The 20,536-nt window shown below is 43.5% G+C and overlaps 1 protein-coding gene across 1 annotated transcript in view; it reads right to left on the reverse strand.

Moving 5' to 3' along the window:
* Positions 1-20,536, reverse strand: part of CNTNAP2 (contactin associated protein 2) — a 965,530-nt gene that overhangs the window by 593,002 nt on the left and 351,992 nt on the right. Inside the window, exon 2 of the mRNA XM_083407007.1 lies at positions 9,062-9,181. Coding sequence (XP_083263133.1) covers positions 9,062-9,181 — 120 coding nt within the window. The remainder of the gene's footprint in view (positions 1-9,061; positions 9,182-20,536) is intronic.

Below are 20,536 nucleotides of genomic sequence, written 5' to 3' on the forward strand. Positions count from 1 at the left end.
CCCTTAAATTTTAATTGAAATCGCTTAAAATAATAGAGGCAATTCGTATTTATTACATATAATAAAAGGCATAATTGCATTACTTTCTGGAGCACTTTGCAGCAACAATCGTTATATGACAGTGCAAGGGGAAGACACTGACAATTATTTCATCAAGCTGAGCTCCCCCCCCCCCCTTTAAAACAAACCCCACAGGATAAAAGCTCTGTGTAGCTGAAGGAAGATGGGCTATAACACGGCATCCTAATTTTGCCAGATATCTGTTTCAATTATTTTTAAGTGTATTACTTATAATACTATTCAGGGATCTAGGTAAATAAAGTGAAGTGGCAGAAGCAGAGGACCATCTTGCTAAAGCTCAGATGAGACTGTGAGAAGAGCCTTCTGGATCCGGCCAGGGGCCCACCTAGTCCAGCCTCCTCTTCTCCCAGGGGCCGACCAGGCGCCGGGGGGGAACCCTCCATGAATCTATCTAATCCTCTCTCAAAGCCATCCAGGCTGGGGGCCACTGCTGCCTCCTGCCGGAGGGAGCTCCACAGTTTAATTGTGTGATGTGCGAAGAAGCACTTTTCTAAAAATCTGTCCTGAATCTATCAACATTCAGCTTCACTGAATTGCCATGAGTTGGGGGGGGGGGGGGCTTTTCTCTAACCACTTTCTACATGCCATGCCCAATTTTATAAACTTCTACCATGCCCCACTTCTTGCCCTTTCTCTGAACCCCGGAGCCCCAGATGTTGCTCTACCCCCTTGTTCATTTGGGCTGCCCTTTCCAATTCTACAATATCATTTTTGAGGTGAGGCAACCAGAACTGTGCACCGTATTCCACATGCAGGTCGCAGCAGAGATTGGTACAACCGCACCATGATATCAGCAGTTCTATTTCCATTCCTTTCCTTATGATTCCTCGTGTGGAATTTGCCTTTCCCACTGCTGCCCCACCCTGGTTAACCCTTTCATCAAGCTATCAACTACGACCAATCCTGGTCCCTCAGCAGCACCTGTTCAGACCCCAAGAGTGTAGAAGTGAAATTAAGATTCTTTTGCCACAACGTGCATCCATTTGCATTTGTTTACCTTGAAATGCATTTGCCATTTTACCTTCCATTCACTCAGTTTAGAGAGGTCCTTTTTCTTTAAAAAATCTCTCTTTCTTTTAACAACCTCGAACCCTTTAATATCATCAGCAAACTTGGCCACCTCACTGCTCACCCCAAGCTTGTTTGTGAACAAGTTAAAAAGTACAGGGCCCAGTTGTGATCCCTGGGGGACTCCACTTTCGACTTCTCTCCATTCAGAGGACTGACAATTTATTCCTACACTTTGCATCCTACAACTTAAACTGAGGGGGGAGGGGTTAGCTTTGAAGATACATCTTCTGCATCAAATGACATTGAAAGCCTTCCATGCATATGACTAACAGTGGAGGTAAATTTATATGGTAGGTGCTACTTGGACAAATTATGAAAGGGATTTCAAGAGGAAGCACAATGGGGATTAGCAAAGGGAGGCACAAATTTGTAAACTGCCACAATAGTTTTTCCTAGCGCAAATTTGGTGGTTCCTGTTTGTGGGGGGACTGTCCAAGGAATTTGGAGGAAAGTAAGACTGGCTATGCCAAAACCCAATGAGAATCACCTTGAGATCTGAAGGTAAGGCATTCCACAGGGAGCGTGCCACTACCAAGAAGGCCTTACCATAGAGGCAGAGAAAATGATGCATAAAGTATTTATCTGTTACATTTATACACCGCCTTTCTAATTATTTAAGTTATGCAAACTAGGTAGATTTACGTAAGTCAAAGAATTAAGATTTGTGCTGTGAAGCTGTGTGCCAGCATCAAGAGGCACATTGTCTTTAAGTTTCATAAGGTTGATGCATACACTCCATGATGGTTGAGTTTATGTGGAATGCAAAATTGAAGCAAAACAATGTGTAGAGGGAAGCAAATGTTTCCTCTTATTTTCCCTGCAATTAGTGTTTTTTTGTCAGTCCTTTCCTGTTAGCACAGATGTGCTTTGCGGCATACTGGATTTCTCACAAAAGAAAAGATTATCATTAATAATATGCTTCATCATACTGAGTAACTCACAATTGCTTGCAAATAATAAAAGTCTAATTGTGAGACTGAAATGGGGCTAATAGCTGCACTCTTCTGTTTGGAAGGGGAAAAAGAAAAAAAGGGGGGAGCTTAATTTTAATCCCATTATCCCCCCCCCCACTCCACCACCATCCAGCATTTCAGTGAAATGCTAGATGGTTATAATGCTAAGCTAATAGCTTTACTGTTCCCTGCCAACGTTGTCAGGGAGAAAGACTTCTGTGTCAGGTAGCTTACTTTGGTCATCTTTGCTCAATACAAACATGGATAAGAAATTAGTTTGCAACTATGGATAGATACTCACCCCCCAAACAATCTAACATAAATTGTGACAAAGCGTGTTCTTTTTCATAGAGAGCACGTGTTGCGGTGGGGTCTGACAGGCCACCCCTCTGTTGCTGGGTGGGTTAGTATGGATGACCATCTGCAGTGATTGGGCGGTTGGGTTACTGGGCAAATTTTGGTGTTGCCATTTAGGGGGATGGACCAAAGGTTATGAAATCAAGTCACGCAGCACTGACTGGGCTCTTTTGCTGCATGCATCAGTTCACCCGCCCACCCTCCCTAATCTAGGGCTATCGCGTTGACCTTGCTATGCCTGCCATGGGGTCGTCTGCTTTTGGGGCAGAGGCCTGGTAGGAATTGTGTCCATTTGGCGGATTGGCTGGTGCCATTTGGTTTTTGCCTACTGCATAGCAAATTGTCACAACTTGTAAGGTTGTGGTTAGGCATAGGATAAAAAATTAGTTAGTGGAGGGGTAAGGATTGGCGGTGCCTACCCCTCCAATGCTGCTGCAGAAAGGGAATTCCGTTAAAAAATCCAGGGGCCTGCCATTCTTTCCTCTGTACCCCTGAAGGGGGCTTAGGGCCGCACGAGCCCCTGGGAGCATGCGGGGGGGGGGGGGGGAGAGGGTCTGGTGCCCGGCTCCATGCTCTCCCCAATATTACTGGCTTTCGCTGGAATCCAGAAGTCAGTTCTGTCCCTGGGCGTGCGGACAGATAGTCATAACCAATGCCTTAGCAACCACTCACATTTATGTATTTTAATAATGTTGTGGCCAAAATTATGCCAAAAACCTTAAACAAAAATTATGTGTGAATTGTGAATTATTTAGGGGTGGCTTGGGGGACCTCGACATGCAAACTCCCTTCGCAGCCAATGGAAAAAGTTAGTTGCAACTAACAAGTTCTAAGGAAAGCCACAAGTCACTTCATCTAGGCTTAGACCATAATATGTGCCAGACAAGGGTGAGGGCAGCAAAAAGAGGGAAAGCTCAGGCAAACGGGGGCAAATGAGGGAGCCCCCCTCATTTTTACATATGTTTAAGCAATTGCTTAAATACAGTGGTACCTCAGGTTAAGAACTTAATTTGTTCTGGAGGTACGTTCTTAACCTGAAACTGTTCTTAACCCGTTGATTGAAGTCTGGAATAGGTACAAAAATTTATTAGAGTTTAAAACTCCATATTGGCTATCACCATTGGAGATAATGAGTGTGAAAAAGATCAATATGACAGGGAGATGGATTACATATGAGAATTTGATATTTAAACAAGGGAACAAATGGAAATTGAAACCATATGAAGAAGTTAAAGAAAATGTGAATGATTGGTTGCATTATTTTCAGTTGAATGCAATGTTCAAAAAAGAGTTATCAGAAAGAGGTTTTCAGGGGGGGAAATCTAGGTTTCATCAAGAAATTTTGAATAGTGATGTAAAATTTTTATTAAAAATGTATAAATTATTACTTGAGTGGCATACAAAGGACGAAGAAGTTAAATCAGTTATGATTCAGTGGGCCAAAGATTTTGGTTATAATATACAATTTGATGAGTGGATAAAATTGTGGAAAGAAGGAATGAAATTCACTGCATGCACTACAATAAAAGAAAATGTTATGAAAATGATATATAGATAGTATGTAACACCAGTGAAACTTGGTAAGATGTATAAAGTTAGTAATAAATGTTGGAAAAGTCAGGAAAAAGAAGGAACATTTTATCACATGTGGTGGGAATGTAAGAAAGTGAAAGGTTTCTGGGAAATGATTTATAATGAGATGAAGAAAATGTTGAAATATACTTTTGTTAAGAAACCAGAAGCATTTTTATTAGGAATATTAGGGAATGAAATTAAAAAGAAGGATGTGAAGTTATTTAGGTATGCAGTGACAGCAGCTAGAATTTTGATGGCCCAGAAATGGAAACAGGAAGAAATGCCGACAAGGGAAGAATGGAGAATGAAATTGATGCAATATGCAGAAATGGACAAATTAACGGGAAGAATTCGGAACCAACGCAATTAGAGATTCACCGAGGACTAAATTTACAGAGTATATCAAATTTACAGAGTATATCAAAAATTTATGTGAGGAACAATTAACGCTTGTTGGCTTTCAAGAAGCTCTGTGAAAATGATTGGTAGAAATGTTGCTTAAAAGATATGATAAGATTAAGATTGTTAAAGGGCAATATAAATTTAAGAAATGTGTGTAATTGTCATAATATGGAAAATTGCCAGATAGGCTGAGGGAAGTCTAAAAGATGTATATGTTAGAAATGGATGTTAAATATGGATAGAATGTATATTGGAAACTGAATAAAAATTAATTATAAAAAAGAAAAGAAAAAAAAAGAAACTGTTCTTAACCTGAAGCACCACTTTAGCTAACGGGGCGTCCCACTGCTGCCGCACCGCCGGAGCACGATTTCTGTTCTCATCCTGAAGCAAAGTTCTTAACCTGAAGCACTATTTCTGGGTTAGCGGAGTCTGTAACCTGAAGTGTCTGTAACCCGAGGTACCATTGTATAGGAGCTTTACCACAAAAAGTTGGCAATCCTAACTGAGGAAGAGAAAATATCTGTTTTACAGAGTAGTCAAAGTATGTACATTCTAATGCATATTCACGATTTTGAGATTATGCTATGTCCAATAAAGACACACTAAAAGAGAGAAATATTTAAGATTATGAATCATATCCATTTTAATGTGTAAATGAAGCTGCATTTACAGCACTGACCAATTTCTGCTAAATTCCTAAGCCCATGTTGGAACATCTTTATGAGGCTATTAGTGTCAAGTGCTCTTCACAGCATTCCCTCTGAAATCCAGAGAGAAGGTCAAAGTTAGCAGGTTGTGTGGCTTGGGCATAAGCCCCTATCACCTTTTGGATATTCAAGTTCATGCTTATTACTGTCCAGTACCTACAAGTATACTAAATATATAGAATTTTTACAGATGAAAGCTTATAGTGGTTGGTAGGTGCTTCAGAAACATATGCTTAACAAAACTCTTAATTGCTACAATTTAATGAAGATTTAGAAGAAGAGGATAAAAGATTCAAATTATCTGGCAGATCAAACAGAAAACAAAAACAATATTGCAATGTTTATTAACTATGTTCCCATCAATGAATGTGGTTCAAAGGGAAAGGAAACATGCCTGTGCTTTCTGTGTCTATAAATAAGGTTCTTTGAAAGGTTATGTTGATCCAAGGTTCTGTGGGATCAAAACACAGATGCCAAACATGCATTGTTTTTCTCCTTCTTTCAACAGATTTCCTTAAATCTAATGCTATTATTCACATTGATTCCAACTGGGGCAATGAGGAGCTGGGTGAATGTGAGAATTCTTCCAAGCTTCAACTGCAGAAGAATCTGGGGACTCATAATTCTTGCCTCTTGTATTTGGCCCCATGACACTTGCTTCTGGGCAAACTTCTTCGGCACTCCTATGCGATGCCATAATGCTGCACCCTTGCTTATTCCCACACCTTTGGTCTGGGTGGTCCTTGTGGGTGTGGGGAAGTTTGAGGCTGCTAATGATATGCAGGGCGTCACCACATATTTTGCCTTCCTGGGGACACAAGGAGACAGGAGGCTGCTACTTCTGCTGGGAGCTGAGCCGCATGTAGAATTAAGAAGCACTGGACACAGAGTGGAAAAGGAGAACCAAGTTTCATTTCAAGAGTTGGAATTCTTTACACTACGGGGGGGGGGGGGGATCTGGCCACCGCCACCAGTGAAGTCTGACCAGTGAGGCCACCCACCTGTCAACACAGTGGTGTCACACGACCCTTTTACGCATCAGGGGTTTTGCAGGAACCAACAATCTGCTGATCATCAGGTCTTGCTGAGCCTCTCACAGAAAAATTCTGCCTTGAGACCACTTTGCAACCATCAGCCGATTACAGGTAAATTACAGGCAGATATGCCAAGGGTTTTGTGCTATGCGCCTTTAAATTTTGATTATTATTTAAATAAGCATCTATAACTTCTTTATTTTTTGGCAAGATTTGATTAATGTTTCAGGCACAGCAAACTCTTCTGAGGCAAACTTATGCTAGATTTCAGAAGGAAGCTGCAGTCCTACAGGAGCAGCATTTGTAGTTTCAGGATAGATAAAAAAAGAAATTGGTTTATCTCTCCATGCCCTTTCTGTGCAATTGGTCTGAAAGGAGCAGGCCTGAATGGAGTCTCCTTAGGTCAGAAACCTGCCAAACTGTAGACAAATAGGTCCAGGTGTTATTTTGTGCAGGTGCTTTTAAAGGTTTATTGAGAGGAGAACTAAAAGGGATTCACTTTTCTGCCAGTGGTTTTGTTTGTGGGCTCTGATTTTATGGCATCACTTAGATTCCTTTAATGGTGCTGCACAAACAGCAGCAAGGGCCATGGTTTGATTTGAGAGGAGGCTGCTGTTGAGACCTTGACCCCTTCCTCCCGCAAACCCTCCATGGTCACTTGCAGAAGCGTTTTTCTGCTTCTGCTGCTTCTCCACTGGTGTGCTTCTTGCCCTGACCCCCCCCCCCCCCTTTGGCTGCCTGCCTTTGTAGCCAATCAGAAAGAGACTCCAGCCCTCTGGTGGAAGTCTGAGACACTGCACCACCAGACTGCTCTGGCTCAGCTGTCCATCACAGTCGCCAACTCATCACGGGCTTCCCTCTGCCACCTATTTCATTTCTGCATCTTATAAAAAATATTTATAGACCTCCCTTCATACAAAAAAATCAGGGCAGTGTACAAAATATACAAAAGGGAGAAAATACAATTTCAAACATTACAGAATAACCATATAAAGAACTGGCTCATCTTTAAGCTACTGAATAGGCCTGTTTGCCTAAACAAACAACCCCCAAGAGTCACCTGAAGGTTAGAAGTGAGGATGCTGGCCAAGCCTCTGCTAGCACAGCAGTGCCTTTGTTCTGGGGGGATGCTGGGGGATGCATACCCCTAAGCATTATGCGAATATACGTTTGGCCTCATTGAGGGGCAGTATTTCAATATGAGTAGAAAAATGAGAGTACCTCTAAATATATATATATATATATATATATTTGGGGGGGAGCACAACAGCACAGTATTCCATTGCATGGGTCCTAGTTCAGGGTGTTGGGATTTGCAGGATACTGAGTAAGTCTGCAGGCTTCAACAGGATGATGCAATACTCTGTGAAGTGCTGGGTCAGAGTGACTCAGCAGGAGTGTGATTAATGTGATTGGCTATCACCTGTTTTAAAAAGGAAAGCCTGTTCAACAGTGGTTGTGGTGGTTGTGCTGTGGTGTGGTGATGCTGTGGTGGAGAGTATTCGTTTGCCTTAAGGAGCAGGTACTCTGTATGGACTGTTTTTGTAAATACTTGTATATAGCTCACATTAAAAAGACTGCACTGAAAAGAAACCTGGAACTCTGAGTGTTTCGCTAAAAAGCGCCACAAGGAATTCGCGACACAGGGTTGGGGAATCTTTGGACTGCAAGCCAAGCTTGTCTCACTAGGGAGTCTGATTTGGCCCAGGAGGTCATCTCCCTCAAACAACACCCACATCTCCATCAGCTGGCGTTACCAGTGATGCCAGTGGTTGTGCAGGAGGGCAGAGTTCCATTCTCTGCAGGATTTAACCCCTGTGCAGCAGCCAGCAAGCAGGAGTTAGATGCTCCTCAGTTTGACTGTGCATGCCTGGTTCCTCCTGGGAAAAGGCACAAACAGCCAAAGGAAGCATCTGGGTTGGGAAGTGGCCCCTGCTCCTTGGGAAGAGGCACATGAAGCGAAAGCAAGCAGAGCCTGGGGGTGGGGGGTTTCTGACATAGCTGCTCAAGGTAGAAGTCCCTTGCAGAACAGGTGTCTGCACAAAAGCAAGTAAGGTGGTTACACACCCCTGTTGGAGCCAGCTGAAATTCTATAATGGGGGGGGGGGGCTAACCATGCTCCTCCAGGTGACCTCAGTGATCAAGCTGGGATATAAGGGCTCACCCAGGCCTTAAGAATATGCTGGCCCCAGTTGTCCAAGGGTTTGTATATCAACACAAGATCCTTGAACCTGGTCCAGTAGCAAAGGAACAGCAAGTGCCTAGAAAGGGGAACTACCTGGAAGACTTGGGTGTTTGCTCTCTATGCCCTCATATGGGCCACTGAAGCAATGGGAAGGCCTAGGCTAAGCGCCTTTTTTGGGTATCAGGAAGGTATGCAAGTTTGCCATCTCCTTGCTGCTGTGGCAAACTGTGCAAAAGGTTTGCTACAAACGAGGCTATTTTCTCTCTTGAGAGACCAAATAACTTTAGGGAGAACAGAACATTAGTAATTCAAAAACATGGGCCTGAAAGAGAGGGGTGTTGATGACACATGATGTGCTACAACAGGGTCATCTGACAGGCGCTCCAACTTTTATTGCATATGCTGCACATGAGCAACAGTCATGCTCCAGCTTTTTGGATGGTGAACATGTCACTAAGATTATATATTACTTACTGGATTTGCATATCACCTTTTTATCTTTTTAGGTAGCTTACATAGCACATTATATTTCTGCTGAAATTTCATAAGTATTGCAAGTAATTTATTCCAATCTGTGGTGTCAGTCCTAAGCTTCCTAAAAGCACCTTTTTATTTTTGAAAGTTTCATTACCAACCTATTATGCTGTTAGTAGTGGACACTTCTTGCAAATGACGTGTGCACAAATCTCTTACCTCCTCGTTTGTTTAGCTTTGCGAAACCTGGTGCATAACTGTTGGACGCAGACGGCATAGATGACGAGCTGCTGAAGAAGGAGGGGGCCAGGCCTGAGACCAAGGGCTCCTCACATTTTTCTGAAAGACAAAGAAGAAGAGTGTTGTTTCAGGGATGCGTGTGCGGCCACACTCCCCAGTCACCCCAGTGCTCTGCAGACCATTCTGTTAAAAGTTATGCAAGCAGAATTTCCTGATCTGGACCTCATGCAGAGTAGGAATCCATAAGCTCCCCACACCAGGAAAGGATTTCCAAAGTTTCACTGCAAACTGTCTTTAAACTCGTTACAAAAACACTGTAAATAAAAACCAGAAGATTGCTCATCAACAACTAGGAATGCAATCCAGTTTTCTTTAGGTTCTTCCTTGTTAATATAGTCTAAGAACTATTCTCTGTCTGGTCCCAGAAAGAGATTCAAATAAGCAAGTTGCTTCCTCAATATGCTAACAGCTTCTGAGAGAATCCGAGACTCTCAGGGATGAGCCATCGATTCACATAACATTGGAACAAAGACTCCACCACAAGCACCTTCTGCACCTCCACATAACATTTTATCATACCCTCCAACATTTCTCTAATGCAAATAGGGATGCCCTATTATATGCTGGGCGGCTTCCAACATATATAAAAGCATAATAAATTTTTTAAAACTTCCCTATACTGGACTGCCCTCAGATGGCTCCGGAACCAGATAACTCCATGCCCTCCAACATTTCTCCCATGAAAATAAGAATGGCCTACCATACCTGCCAATATTTATCCAATGCAAATAGGGAAATCCTAAGGAAAAGTGGGACATTCTGGGATCAAATCAGAAACCAAAATGGCCTCTGTAAATCTGGGACTTTCCCTGGGAAATAGGGACACTTGGAGGATTTGTTTTATGCATATTGCATGTACAGCTTTCACACATTCTAGGCCATGTTTTGGGGCGCATTCACCACCTTGCCCCTGCGACTGAAGGCCTGTGACATGCGTGCATGACATCAGCACGCCCCACAGTGTGCACACAGGATGCAAGCACACCTCATGGCATGTGTGCACGGCCACCCTTTCTGACACTAGCAGCCCTCACAACAATCTCCCCTGCAGGCTGCTTTGTATGACCAGCATCCAAAATGCCTGCAGTAAAACTGCGATAATCCCCTCTCACATCTGGCCAAGTGGCCAAGAATGTATAGAGTCGTTCCGATTCACCTCGTCATGTAGGTGCGGCCCATCCTGGTGGATGCACTTTTACCCACATTGTGAGGAGCAAGCCCACACCCTCCAACATTCCTCTGGATGAAAATAGAGACATTTTTGTCCAAGGACTGTTGGAGGGTCTGCTTCCCCTTTGGCCCCTGTGCTTCTGCCACCCGCCCCCCCAAATTCTCACTCAACCTGCAACTGACCCTCTTTCGGTCCCCCCTCACCCCTCCCACAGAGTATACACCAGCAGGACACAGCATGTTCACTGCCTGAATAAGTACTTCTGGCAGTGGGACCCTGTCTGCCAAGACACACACCTGCCCACTCCCAGGATGGGATCATGTGACAAGCGGGTGGCTATCTCTGTCTGTCTGTCTGTCCATCTCTCTCCTGCCCTGCAGCTGCCCTTTCAGCACCTGTGTTTCTGCTGCCCTCTGCCCGGAGTTCTCACTCCCCCCCCCCGACCCTCTGTGCTCCCCTCCCCCCCTCCCTGAGCATTTCCTATCTAAAGAAAGGCAAGAGCACATACACACCCTCCACCGCCCTGAGAAAACCCCTTAATCACAAATTTATTTTATTCTTTGGTGGCTTTACAAAAAGAAAAACACACAGCAATATATACATTTTAGAAGGGAGAAATGTTTTTTTAAAATAGAGATATATATTTTAAATCAGGACTCCTTGTGCTCTGCTCCGCTCCCCCTTTCTTCCCGCTCAGCACGGCATGCAAGCCTCTCCCCTTCCTCGCCTGCTCTGCAGCGGCCACTATGAGGAGGAGGCTGGAAGTGGCGGCCATGGAGAGGCAGCGGGGCGCTCCCTCTCAGCCACAGCCATTCGGGACAAGCGCCGGATCATCCTCCTCCTTCCAGGAACAATCAGAAGCCAGGATGGCTTTTGTAATTCCAGGACTTTCCCTGGAAAATCAGGACACTTGGAGGGTATTCCAGCCTCCAGGATAATATTTAATAAGCAATGCATAGAAGCCACTGACACAATTTCCTGGCAATTTCCATACATGTCAATGGGTATTGTGCACACAAATTGTACATGGTTATTGGGGTAATCAAAATAGCAGCAACTTGTCCATGCTTAAGCCATGATTTATCAGGGAAATAACTCATTTGCACTCTGTTAATCGTTAGAGATAGGGAAGAAGTGAAATTTAAGAGGTCTAATCTGTTTTTGCAGTAATCTCAATAATCCTTTTAAGCACTTCCATTGGACTCAGTGCAGAGGAGAATAGGAGCCAACTGCTAGGGGGCAAGGTCCCTTTGCCTCCTCCCATAAAATATTTGAGGGGGCAGGGCCTCCCCAAAGCTGATGGGCATTGCCATTCAAATAGTGTGTGTGCACTGCATCATGTGATCGATTACGCATACAGGCACTCTGTGCAATGCTATCTTGCAAAGGGGGGGGGGGGAATAACACTGATGTTGCTTTTCTATATGGTATCAACTTTTGCAACCAGTGAAGAAGTTTGCAAGTGTATCCATTCTGAGCTGGTAAAAAAGTGTTTTGAAAAATATCTTGAATTTGCCATAAGCTCACCTTGGCCATCTAGTATTGCATTTGTATAGATGCACTTTATATTTGCAGCTGTATAGCTGAGTCCCAAATGTAGTGTTATCATATATAACTGGAGCCTCATATGCTACCTAGGTGATTCCAACATTGCAAGAGGTTGGACTAGATGACCTTCGGGGTCCCTGCCACCTCTGCAATGTTCTGTGTGGTTATTCTTTTCCCAGCAGTTACGATGTGACCTCAGATGAAAGTAGCCCTAGTACAGTAGTGGTAACTGGGAGCCTTGGGTTGTCCTTATTGTGTTGATTTGGAGGTTCTACCAGAGGAGACCTCCAGTGTTATTAGACGCTCCTTGCCAATATATGTTACAGCGTGGAATTTGTTTCTAATTCTGTTTTTTAAGATGTGGGTCAAGAAAGAGAAACAAGCCTCCCTTCCATGCTAATAAATGTGGCACCATCTATTTAGTCTCTCACAAGCTCTCTCTACGTAAATTCAACTCTAAATCAATTTGCGGGGTGAGAGAGAGGGAGATTCTCAAAATGAGCAAGCTGCTAAGATAAATTGCATTAAATCTGAGCACATAGCTTGCAATAGTGTGTACCATACATGAGCTAGCTAAAAAATAGAAATCAAAAGTGGCTTTTGCAGGGTTGAGGCAACATTTGTAACGTTGTCGGAGCTCCTCTATGCTTTTTCACTTAACCCTCGGCTGAAAGCCAGAGATGTTATAGATGCCACAAGGGAAAGATTCCAAGAAACGCAGAATCTTTTGACAGGTTTTGCTGTTTTTTTCAGAAGGGGAAATATCCAATCTTTCACTTACTAAAAGTGCAATCCTCTAAGCCTTTCTGTTGCAGAGATACAGCAGTCTTCCTTATATAAGTCAATGTACTGTATCCTGTTAATCAATTATGGAACACTCTCGCCAGCCAGCGTGACAGCGGGAGCAAAGGAATAAACGCTACTCTATACCATTTATCTCAGTAAGGTGTTAACTTCAAAGACAACCTGGGACCATTTAAATGTTAACATTATGAAGCAACAGCAATCTTCCAGTTTACTCCACTTTGTCCTAATAAGATCTGGCAACAGTGTCTTTAGTTTCTCACATGCTCAGTGCAAGAAGAAAACAGGATCTGTTTTCTGTAGCCCCAAGGCAACAAATCCACTTTTTTGCAGTTCGGAACTGAGGGTGAAATGGACTGAAAACTATGGGGTGAATACGTCTGAGCACCCTGTAAGCAAATCAGGAACTAATGCTCAGTAGAGAAATTTATTATTATTAAAGATAAAGGTGAAGGACCCCTGACAGTTAAGTCCATTCGCAGACGATTCTGGGGTTGCGACATCTTGCTTTACAGGCCAAGGGAGCCAGCGTTTGTCCGCAGACAGTTTTTCTGGGTCATGTGGCCAGCATGGCTAAGCCACTTCTGGTGCAACGGAACACCCAAACCAGAGATGTGCACCAAAACACCGTTTACCTTCTTGCCGGAGTGGTACCTATTTATCTACTTGCACTGCGTGCTTTCGAGCTGCTAGATTGGCAGGAGCAGGGACAGAGCAATGGAAGCTCACCCCGTAGCGGGGATTTGAACTGCTGACCTTCTGATTAGCAAGCCCAAGAGGCTCAGTGGTTTAGACCACAGCGCTATTATTATTATTATTATTATTATTATTTAATTAAATTTGTATACTGCCCTTCATCCAAAGATCCCAGGGCAGTACACAACAGAAAAATACAAAATCATGATAAGGTTGTGCTTCATCTGGTCCAGAGCTGCTAGCCAAACCAACTTTGTATTGGGAGAGCCTCCTGCGTGATTAGAATCCATCAGTCCAAAACATTCCCGTGGAAACTTTGCTGAGCTCTACCTCCACACATCCCACCATCTTTTCACTTGAAACCTCAGCCTCTGATGCCCCTTGATGGATATTCAAGTTTTAGGGAACCCTGAAAATGTGGGTATCAGAACTGGAGGGGTGGAAAGCAGCACAGGTGAGCAAAATTCAGGGAAATGTGACATTAAGTGGCTTTGCAAACCTGGCAAATAACCAACTATCTTTGTGAGACCCAGCGAAAGGAAGACATGCACAGTGTCTCTTCACCTTTTATCTGCTGTTTCTAGCCAAGCTCTCACACATACATTGTCCTTTTATGTTTTCCATTTTCATTCTTGCTTGAAGATGCGAATGAGATTGCTATTGAGGCAGGTTTGCATTTAGCTTCATGAGCAAATGAGCCGAGCCACAGCTGAATCATTTCTGTGAATAGGTCTGGGGCTCAGCTGTAATCTGAAGATTAGAGCCTCACTTATTGATCCTAAGGAATGCCTCATATTCCACCCCAAATTGCACAGTGTCAATAGAGATAAAACATTATTGCTCCAAAGACTTCTGGCTCCTGCCACTGCCGTGGCAGCTGAAAGAAGATAAAAGAAAACAGCTGCTTTTCCTGCACCCCAAACTGAAGCCAAACAGAAGGAACACATTAAAAGATAGGACCAAGCAATTGGAATAGAGTTGCTCAGAAAATATAATTACTGAAAGCCTGTAAAAAAAGAAAATGCACACACACTATAGTTAACTCTATATATGTTTAAAATAACAAGAAAGGCCTCAAGAGATGCTTTCAAAATACTCCATGTCCTAATTTCACCCCCAAAATGTAAAGCTCCAAATTGCTTATTTTTTCTTAAGTCTCCAAAGTTCCACTTATTATTCCTCTATTTTGTACAGAACATGCACAGTTTGCCACAGCCTTCAACTTTTTCTGCATATATGTGCACTTTGCTACAGCAGTGCAAAAAGGCAATATTGAGAGTACACATAACAAATGCATCAATGTTATTTTTGTGTGGTGTTTCACTGATGCACAGGAATTCATGTATGCATTGGTAAAACACCACACAAAAATAATATCGATGCAATCTTATTTATTATCATATCAATATTGGTATTAACATATCAAGAGTGCTTCTTTGCACTGTTGTGTATCAGTGCACATTGGTAAAATAAGCAGCAGGGGAGAAGTGCAACTAAACTGAAGGAATTTAAAGCAGCAGAAAACTTTTCAGTCTCCAAATCTGGAATTAAATTTAGAAATTATTTTGGTTAAACTGAAAATCCCAGATGAGTGAGGCTGCACCCCTATATTCACACACCTGGGAGTAAGCCCCATTGAACACAATGAGTCTTATCCTCAGTAGAAATGTACAGGATTGTACTGCAGCACAGTGGGAGAGCAAACCCATGGAACAATAAAGGAACAGAACGGGGGAAATCTGTTCATTCCAGGGCTATTCAAATACATTCAGGTCATCAAATTCCTGGCTCTTATACAGACTTCTGTGGAGGAATCATGGCTGTTTAGATGTCGGGACGCGGGTGGCGCTGTGGGTTAAAGCCTCAGTGCCTAGGGCTTGCCGATCGAAAGGTTGGCGGTTCGAATCCCCGCGGCGGAGTGCACTCCCACTGTTCGGTCCCAGCGCCTGCCAACCTAGCAGTTCGAAAGCACCTCCGGGTGCAAGTAGATAAATAGGGACTGCTTACTAGCGGGAAGGTAAACGGCGTTTCCGTGTGCGGCTCTGGCTCGCCAGAGCAGTGATGTCACGCTGGCCACGTGACCCGGAAGTGTCTTTGGACAGCGCTGGCCCTTGGCCTCTTTGAGTGAGATGGGCGCACAACCCTAGAGTCTGTCAAGACTGGCCCGTACGGGCAGGGGTACCTTTACCTTTACCTTAGATGTCTCCTGCTGCCTATTGTATTATCTTTGAGGAACAGAGATAACAGGGATTAACTTCCAATGCTCTGGAAGGGCTGCTCTCCTGCTGTGGGACCAAGAAATCTTCAAAGTGATCGGGGAGCAGAAGAACCACCCAAACACCACTTAATAGCCCTAGGGATCAGTCCTAGGGCAAAGATCAGTGAAGCCTCCCTCACTTCAATTTTTTATGAAATTCCTATAAATTACTACTGAGAATGACTCTCTGCTGGTTAGAATGTTCATCTGAAATATGACCCAATGACTGGCTCTAATGATACATACTAAATAAAGTTTTTAAACAGCTAAGAAATTCTCCAACTCTGAGAAATTTTCATCTTATTTTGTTCTATTCTTAATCCTGCTTCACTAGTGAATGTGCTGCTTGTAATGTGAAACTACATGGCTGCTCACTGAGAGGGTGGAATGTTAGGAATGTAATTTATTGATAAGCAAGGACTGTGTGGATTTCAGAGAAAGCACTCAGTATGGTAAAAGTACTGAAAAAACATCCCACTGATGGTTGGTGTCATGCAACAATTATTTAATGAGCAAGTAAAAGAACTAAGAGAGAAGGTGCCTAAAATGGTAAATGGAAATGGATTAGACAAAGCTGAGGCTGGAAAAGATATGTCGCCTTTAGGGGAAAATACTGATGGAGGTTTGCCAGAGCAGGAGATTGGAAGGGTAAAGCTAGAGGCAATGGATGATGAAACTGGGAGAACCTCCACACAGGTGACTGAAGGAGTGAAACAGCTGTGATAAGAAATATCCTGAGCTGGCAGGTATAGAGATGAGAAAGAAATGACTCTGTGTAAAATTTGCATGCAGATGAAGGTGATAGCTAGCTTATGATGAACCCTGGAAGCAGGAATGAGAAGATTTCCCAGGGTAGGGGGCTGAGGGAAGAAAGGGAAGCTCCCAGCTGAGAGCTGGGACGGTTCACCTCTTTCTGTGTGTGTCAAGTCTTCCTATAGGGGAGGACTCTGCATTCTTGTTTTTTTTTTCTTCCCTTTTTCCTTTTTGTTTAGATTTGTTAATTTTTTTATTGTAATGTATTTTATTGTAATTATGAAAGGTTGAGATCTTGGTGGGGGGGAGAAATTCATTGCTCAAATACATAACATGTATTTATTCTCATATGTGTGTGTGTGTCTGCATTTATATGCAGCCCATTAAACAAAGTTCTCTTGTTTAGGTAAAATATATAAAAGTGCAAGAGCAAGTGATGCTATATTGTAGAATAAGCAGCCCATGATGAAGATGGCTTTTATCAGCTAACAGGACTCACTTGAGACTGGAAGGTGACCCATTGCATTACTGCACAGCTTGTTGCAATAGCTAGCAACATTTTTGCAGAGGATGTGAAGAAAAAGTCCTGCTGCAACCACACAATGCTCAGAAACACCTTTATTAATGCAAGCAGGATTGTGGATCAATGCATTAATTTGCTCTGTATTCTCTTCTGATGACAAGAACCATGGTCCTTTGAATTTAAGAGGTTACAACTTTATTGTCTGATAAGTGGCACCTGTCATTGAAAATTGGCAGTAATCTTCAGAGATGTTACCTACGGCCACTAAGAATGCATGTTTGTCACAATCTCCATTCCGTGGAAACTCTGAGGACTGTTTACAGACATGCACTTGGAGAGTCATTACCCTTTATGTCAGGTGGTTGGACAAAAGATGTCTCCCATTTGATCCTGTACAGAATCCTCAAAGACAGAGATAGAGATATGAGAGAATATTTTATCACAGGTGAAAGAAAAGCAAAGAGTTGTGATTTAATTTTAAAAGGCAACATTGGGAGGAAGTGCAGCTGTGAGTATGCTTCTCAGAATTAGTAGTATGGTTGACTTAATGAAGAAGGTCCCAGATTTAATCCCTGAATTGCCACTTTAAAGGATGAGGACAAGTCATAAGCTCTGTCTATTGCCTGTTTTAGAAACTCTTCATACCAGAGGGGGGCAATTCATGTAGTCACTAGGAAGCTGGCCATGATGGGGCACATTGGAAGATGGCCGACAATACCATCTCTCCGACCCACACGGGGTAATTAAGAGGCTGTTATGGGAGTAGGCAGCCTCCCTTGATGCCCCAAGGAAATGGGGAACACTGCCCTTGTCTGCTGTGCCCATAAATCACCCCCTAATTCGAAAGAAGGGGGTGAGGGCCCTAGGCAGAATGCTCCCGTGTGGACCTCAGCTCTCCTGAATGCTGTCTCTGATCGCGCACTAGCTGCAGCAATTTGGAATAATTAATTACAAAAGAAGCAAATGCACATATTTCAAGTGAAGAAGGGGTGTGAAGTCTGCTAATTTAAGTGATCTCTGCGAAAGAAGACGACGGGTTGGAGAAACAGGAATATATTATGATGAAGATACACCAAAGGCTGGGTATGTTGGGACTGAATGGGGGGGGGGGCTTTTTTACTTTCCTTCTATGTGATTTACAAAAACCCCTCCTCATTAGAGTCGTTGGTTGAACTGACCCAAGCAGGATGATTAAGGTCTGTGTGGAGATAAACTTTAACCAAAAGTATGCTTTATGGAGATCGAGAAGCAATAAGAGCTTTTGGGAATGGCGCAGCAATTAATTCGGAGTTGCCATCTTGCCAAAGGATTTATATAGCCGGGAGGAAGAACGGACTTGTTTTTAGACTACATTCCTAGTGAATCTCCTCAGAGGTTTTGAGAAAGGAGGCAGATTGGTGAAGATTAATGACGCTAAGACTGTTTGGATGTATGGAAGTGATGTTATATGGAAAACGTCTGGATATAGCTACTGGACAAAGTTAGATTTGTGGACATTAAAACAGCAATAAGAAGCAAGAAGTTGATTGGATCCCCTTCAGAACTTGAAATACAAATACAAATACAAGATGGGTGACACCTGGCTTGAGAGCAGTACATGTGAAAAGGATCTAGGAGTCTTGGTTGACCACAAACTTGACATGAGCCAACAGTGTGATGCAGCAGCTAAAAAAGCCAATGCAATTCTGGGCTGCATCAATAGGAGTATAGCATCTAGATCAAGGGAAGTAATAGTGCCACTGTATTCTGCTCTGGTCAGACCTCACCTGGAGTATGTGTCCAGTTCTGGGCACCACAGTTCAAGAAGGACACTGACAAACTGGAACGTGTCCAGAGGAGGGCAACCAAAATGGTCAAAGGCCTGGAAACGATGCCTTATGAGGAACGGCTAAGGGAGCTGGGCATGTTTAGCCTGGAGAAGAGGAGGTTAAGGGGTGATATGATAGCCATGTTCAAATATATAAAAGGATGCCACATAGAGGAGGGAGAAAGGTTGTTTTCTGCTGCTCCAGAGAAGCGGACAAGGAGCAATGGATCCAAACTACAAGAAAGAAGATTCCACCTAAACATTAGGAAGAACTTCTTGACAGTAAGAGCTGTTCGACAGTGGAATTTGCTGCCAAGGAGTGTGGTGGAGTCTCCTTCTTTGGAGGTCTTTAAGCAGAGGCTTGACAACCATACGTCAGGAGTGCTCTGATGGTGTTTCCTGCTTGGCAGGGGGTTGGACTCGATGGCCCTTGTGGTCTCTTCCAACTCTATGATTCTATGATTCTATGAGTTTCAGAGTGAGTTCTTTTCGTTGATATGGATTTAAAGGGGGGTTTAGACCACATTCTGGTCCATTGAGTGGGGTTAATCTCATAGCCTATGTCATCCTCCCATTGTTTTTTGATTGCATCTAGGGAATTCGTGGGATTTTTGAGTGGTATTTTGTATATTGCGGATACCATCCCTCTACTGTGTCCCTTTGTTGTTAGGAGGAGGTTTTCAAAGGTTGCCAGGGGCCTAGTTGCTGCTGATTTTAGTACTGGATTGTTTAAGAGGGCATGTAATTGGTGGTGTGTTAACCAAGGCATTTGGGTGTCTTCTAGTTTGTCTTGTATTTCTTGTGTTGACAAAGGTTTGTTATTTTTATAGGAATCTATTAGGCGATATAAGCCTTTGGTTTGCCAGGTTTTAATCTGGAGGGTTTGAGCTGCGTGGTGGAATAATGGGTGGTACGCCAGGGGAATTAGTGGGGTTGGGGATAGTTTGCCTATTACTGTCTTCTATGCTTTGAGCGTTGTCTGTGTGTACAGTGGTACCTTGGGTTAAGAACTTAAGTCGTTCTGGAGGTCCGTTTTTAACCTGATACTGTTCTTATTCTGAAGCACCACTTTAGCTAACGGGGCCTCCCACTGCCGCCGTGCCACTGCTACATGATTTCTGTTCTCATCCTGAAGCAAAGTTCTTAACCTGAGGTAATATTTCTGGGTTAGGGAACTCTGTAACCTGAAGCATCTGTAACATGAAGCGTCTGTAACCCGAGGTACCACTGTATCTGTTAAGTGTTGTGGGAATTTTCCTTAGTTCTTTTCACTCTTCAGAGGACAGGAGAGCCCCTATTCATGGGATAGAAGGAGTGTGTGAATTCAGTCAAGAATTTATACGCATATTACTAGCCAGGTAATCTTGGCTAGTAAGGGACGTGGGTGGCGCTGTGGGCTAAACCACAGAGCCTTGGGCTTGCCGATAAGAAGGTCGGTGGTTCGAATCCCCGCAACAGGGTGAGCTCCCGTCACTCGGTCCCTGCTCCTGCCAACCTAGCAGTTTGAAAGCACATCAAAGTGCAAGTAGATAAATAGGTACCGCACTGGCGGGAAGGTAAACAGCATTTCCGTGCGCTGCTCTGGTTCGCCAGAAGTGGCTTAGTCATGCTGGCCACATGACCCGGAAGCTGGACGCCGGCTCCCTCGGCCAATAAAGCGAGATGAGCACCGCAACCCCAGAGTCGGTCATGACTGGACCTAATGGTTAGGGGTTCCTTTACCTTTACCTAAACAACCATTTCCTGGACCGACAACAACTGGTTTCTGCTATTTTGGATTGTGGTTTAATTTCACTGCTTGCTACTTTCCTGGAGACTGCCTAGGGGTAACATGA

The sequence above is a fragment of the Podarcis tiliguerta genome (genome assembly GCF_965153285.1).
Source record: "Podarcis tiliguerta genome assembly, chromosome: 12".
Lineage (NCBI taxonomy): Eukaryota > Metazoa > Chordata > Lepidosauria > Squamata > Lacertidae > Podarcis > Podarcis tiliguerta.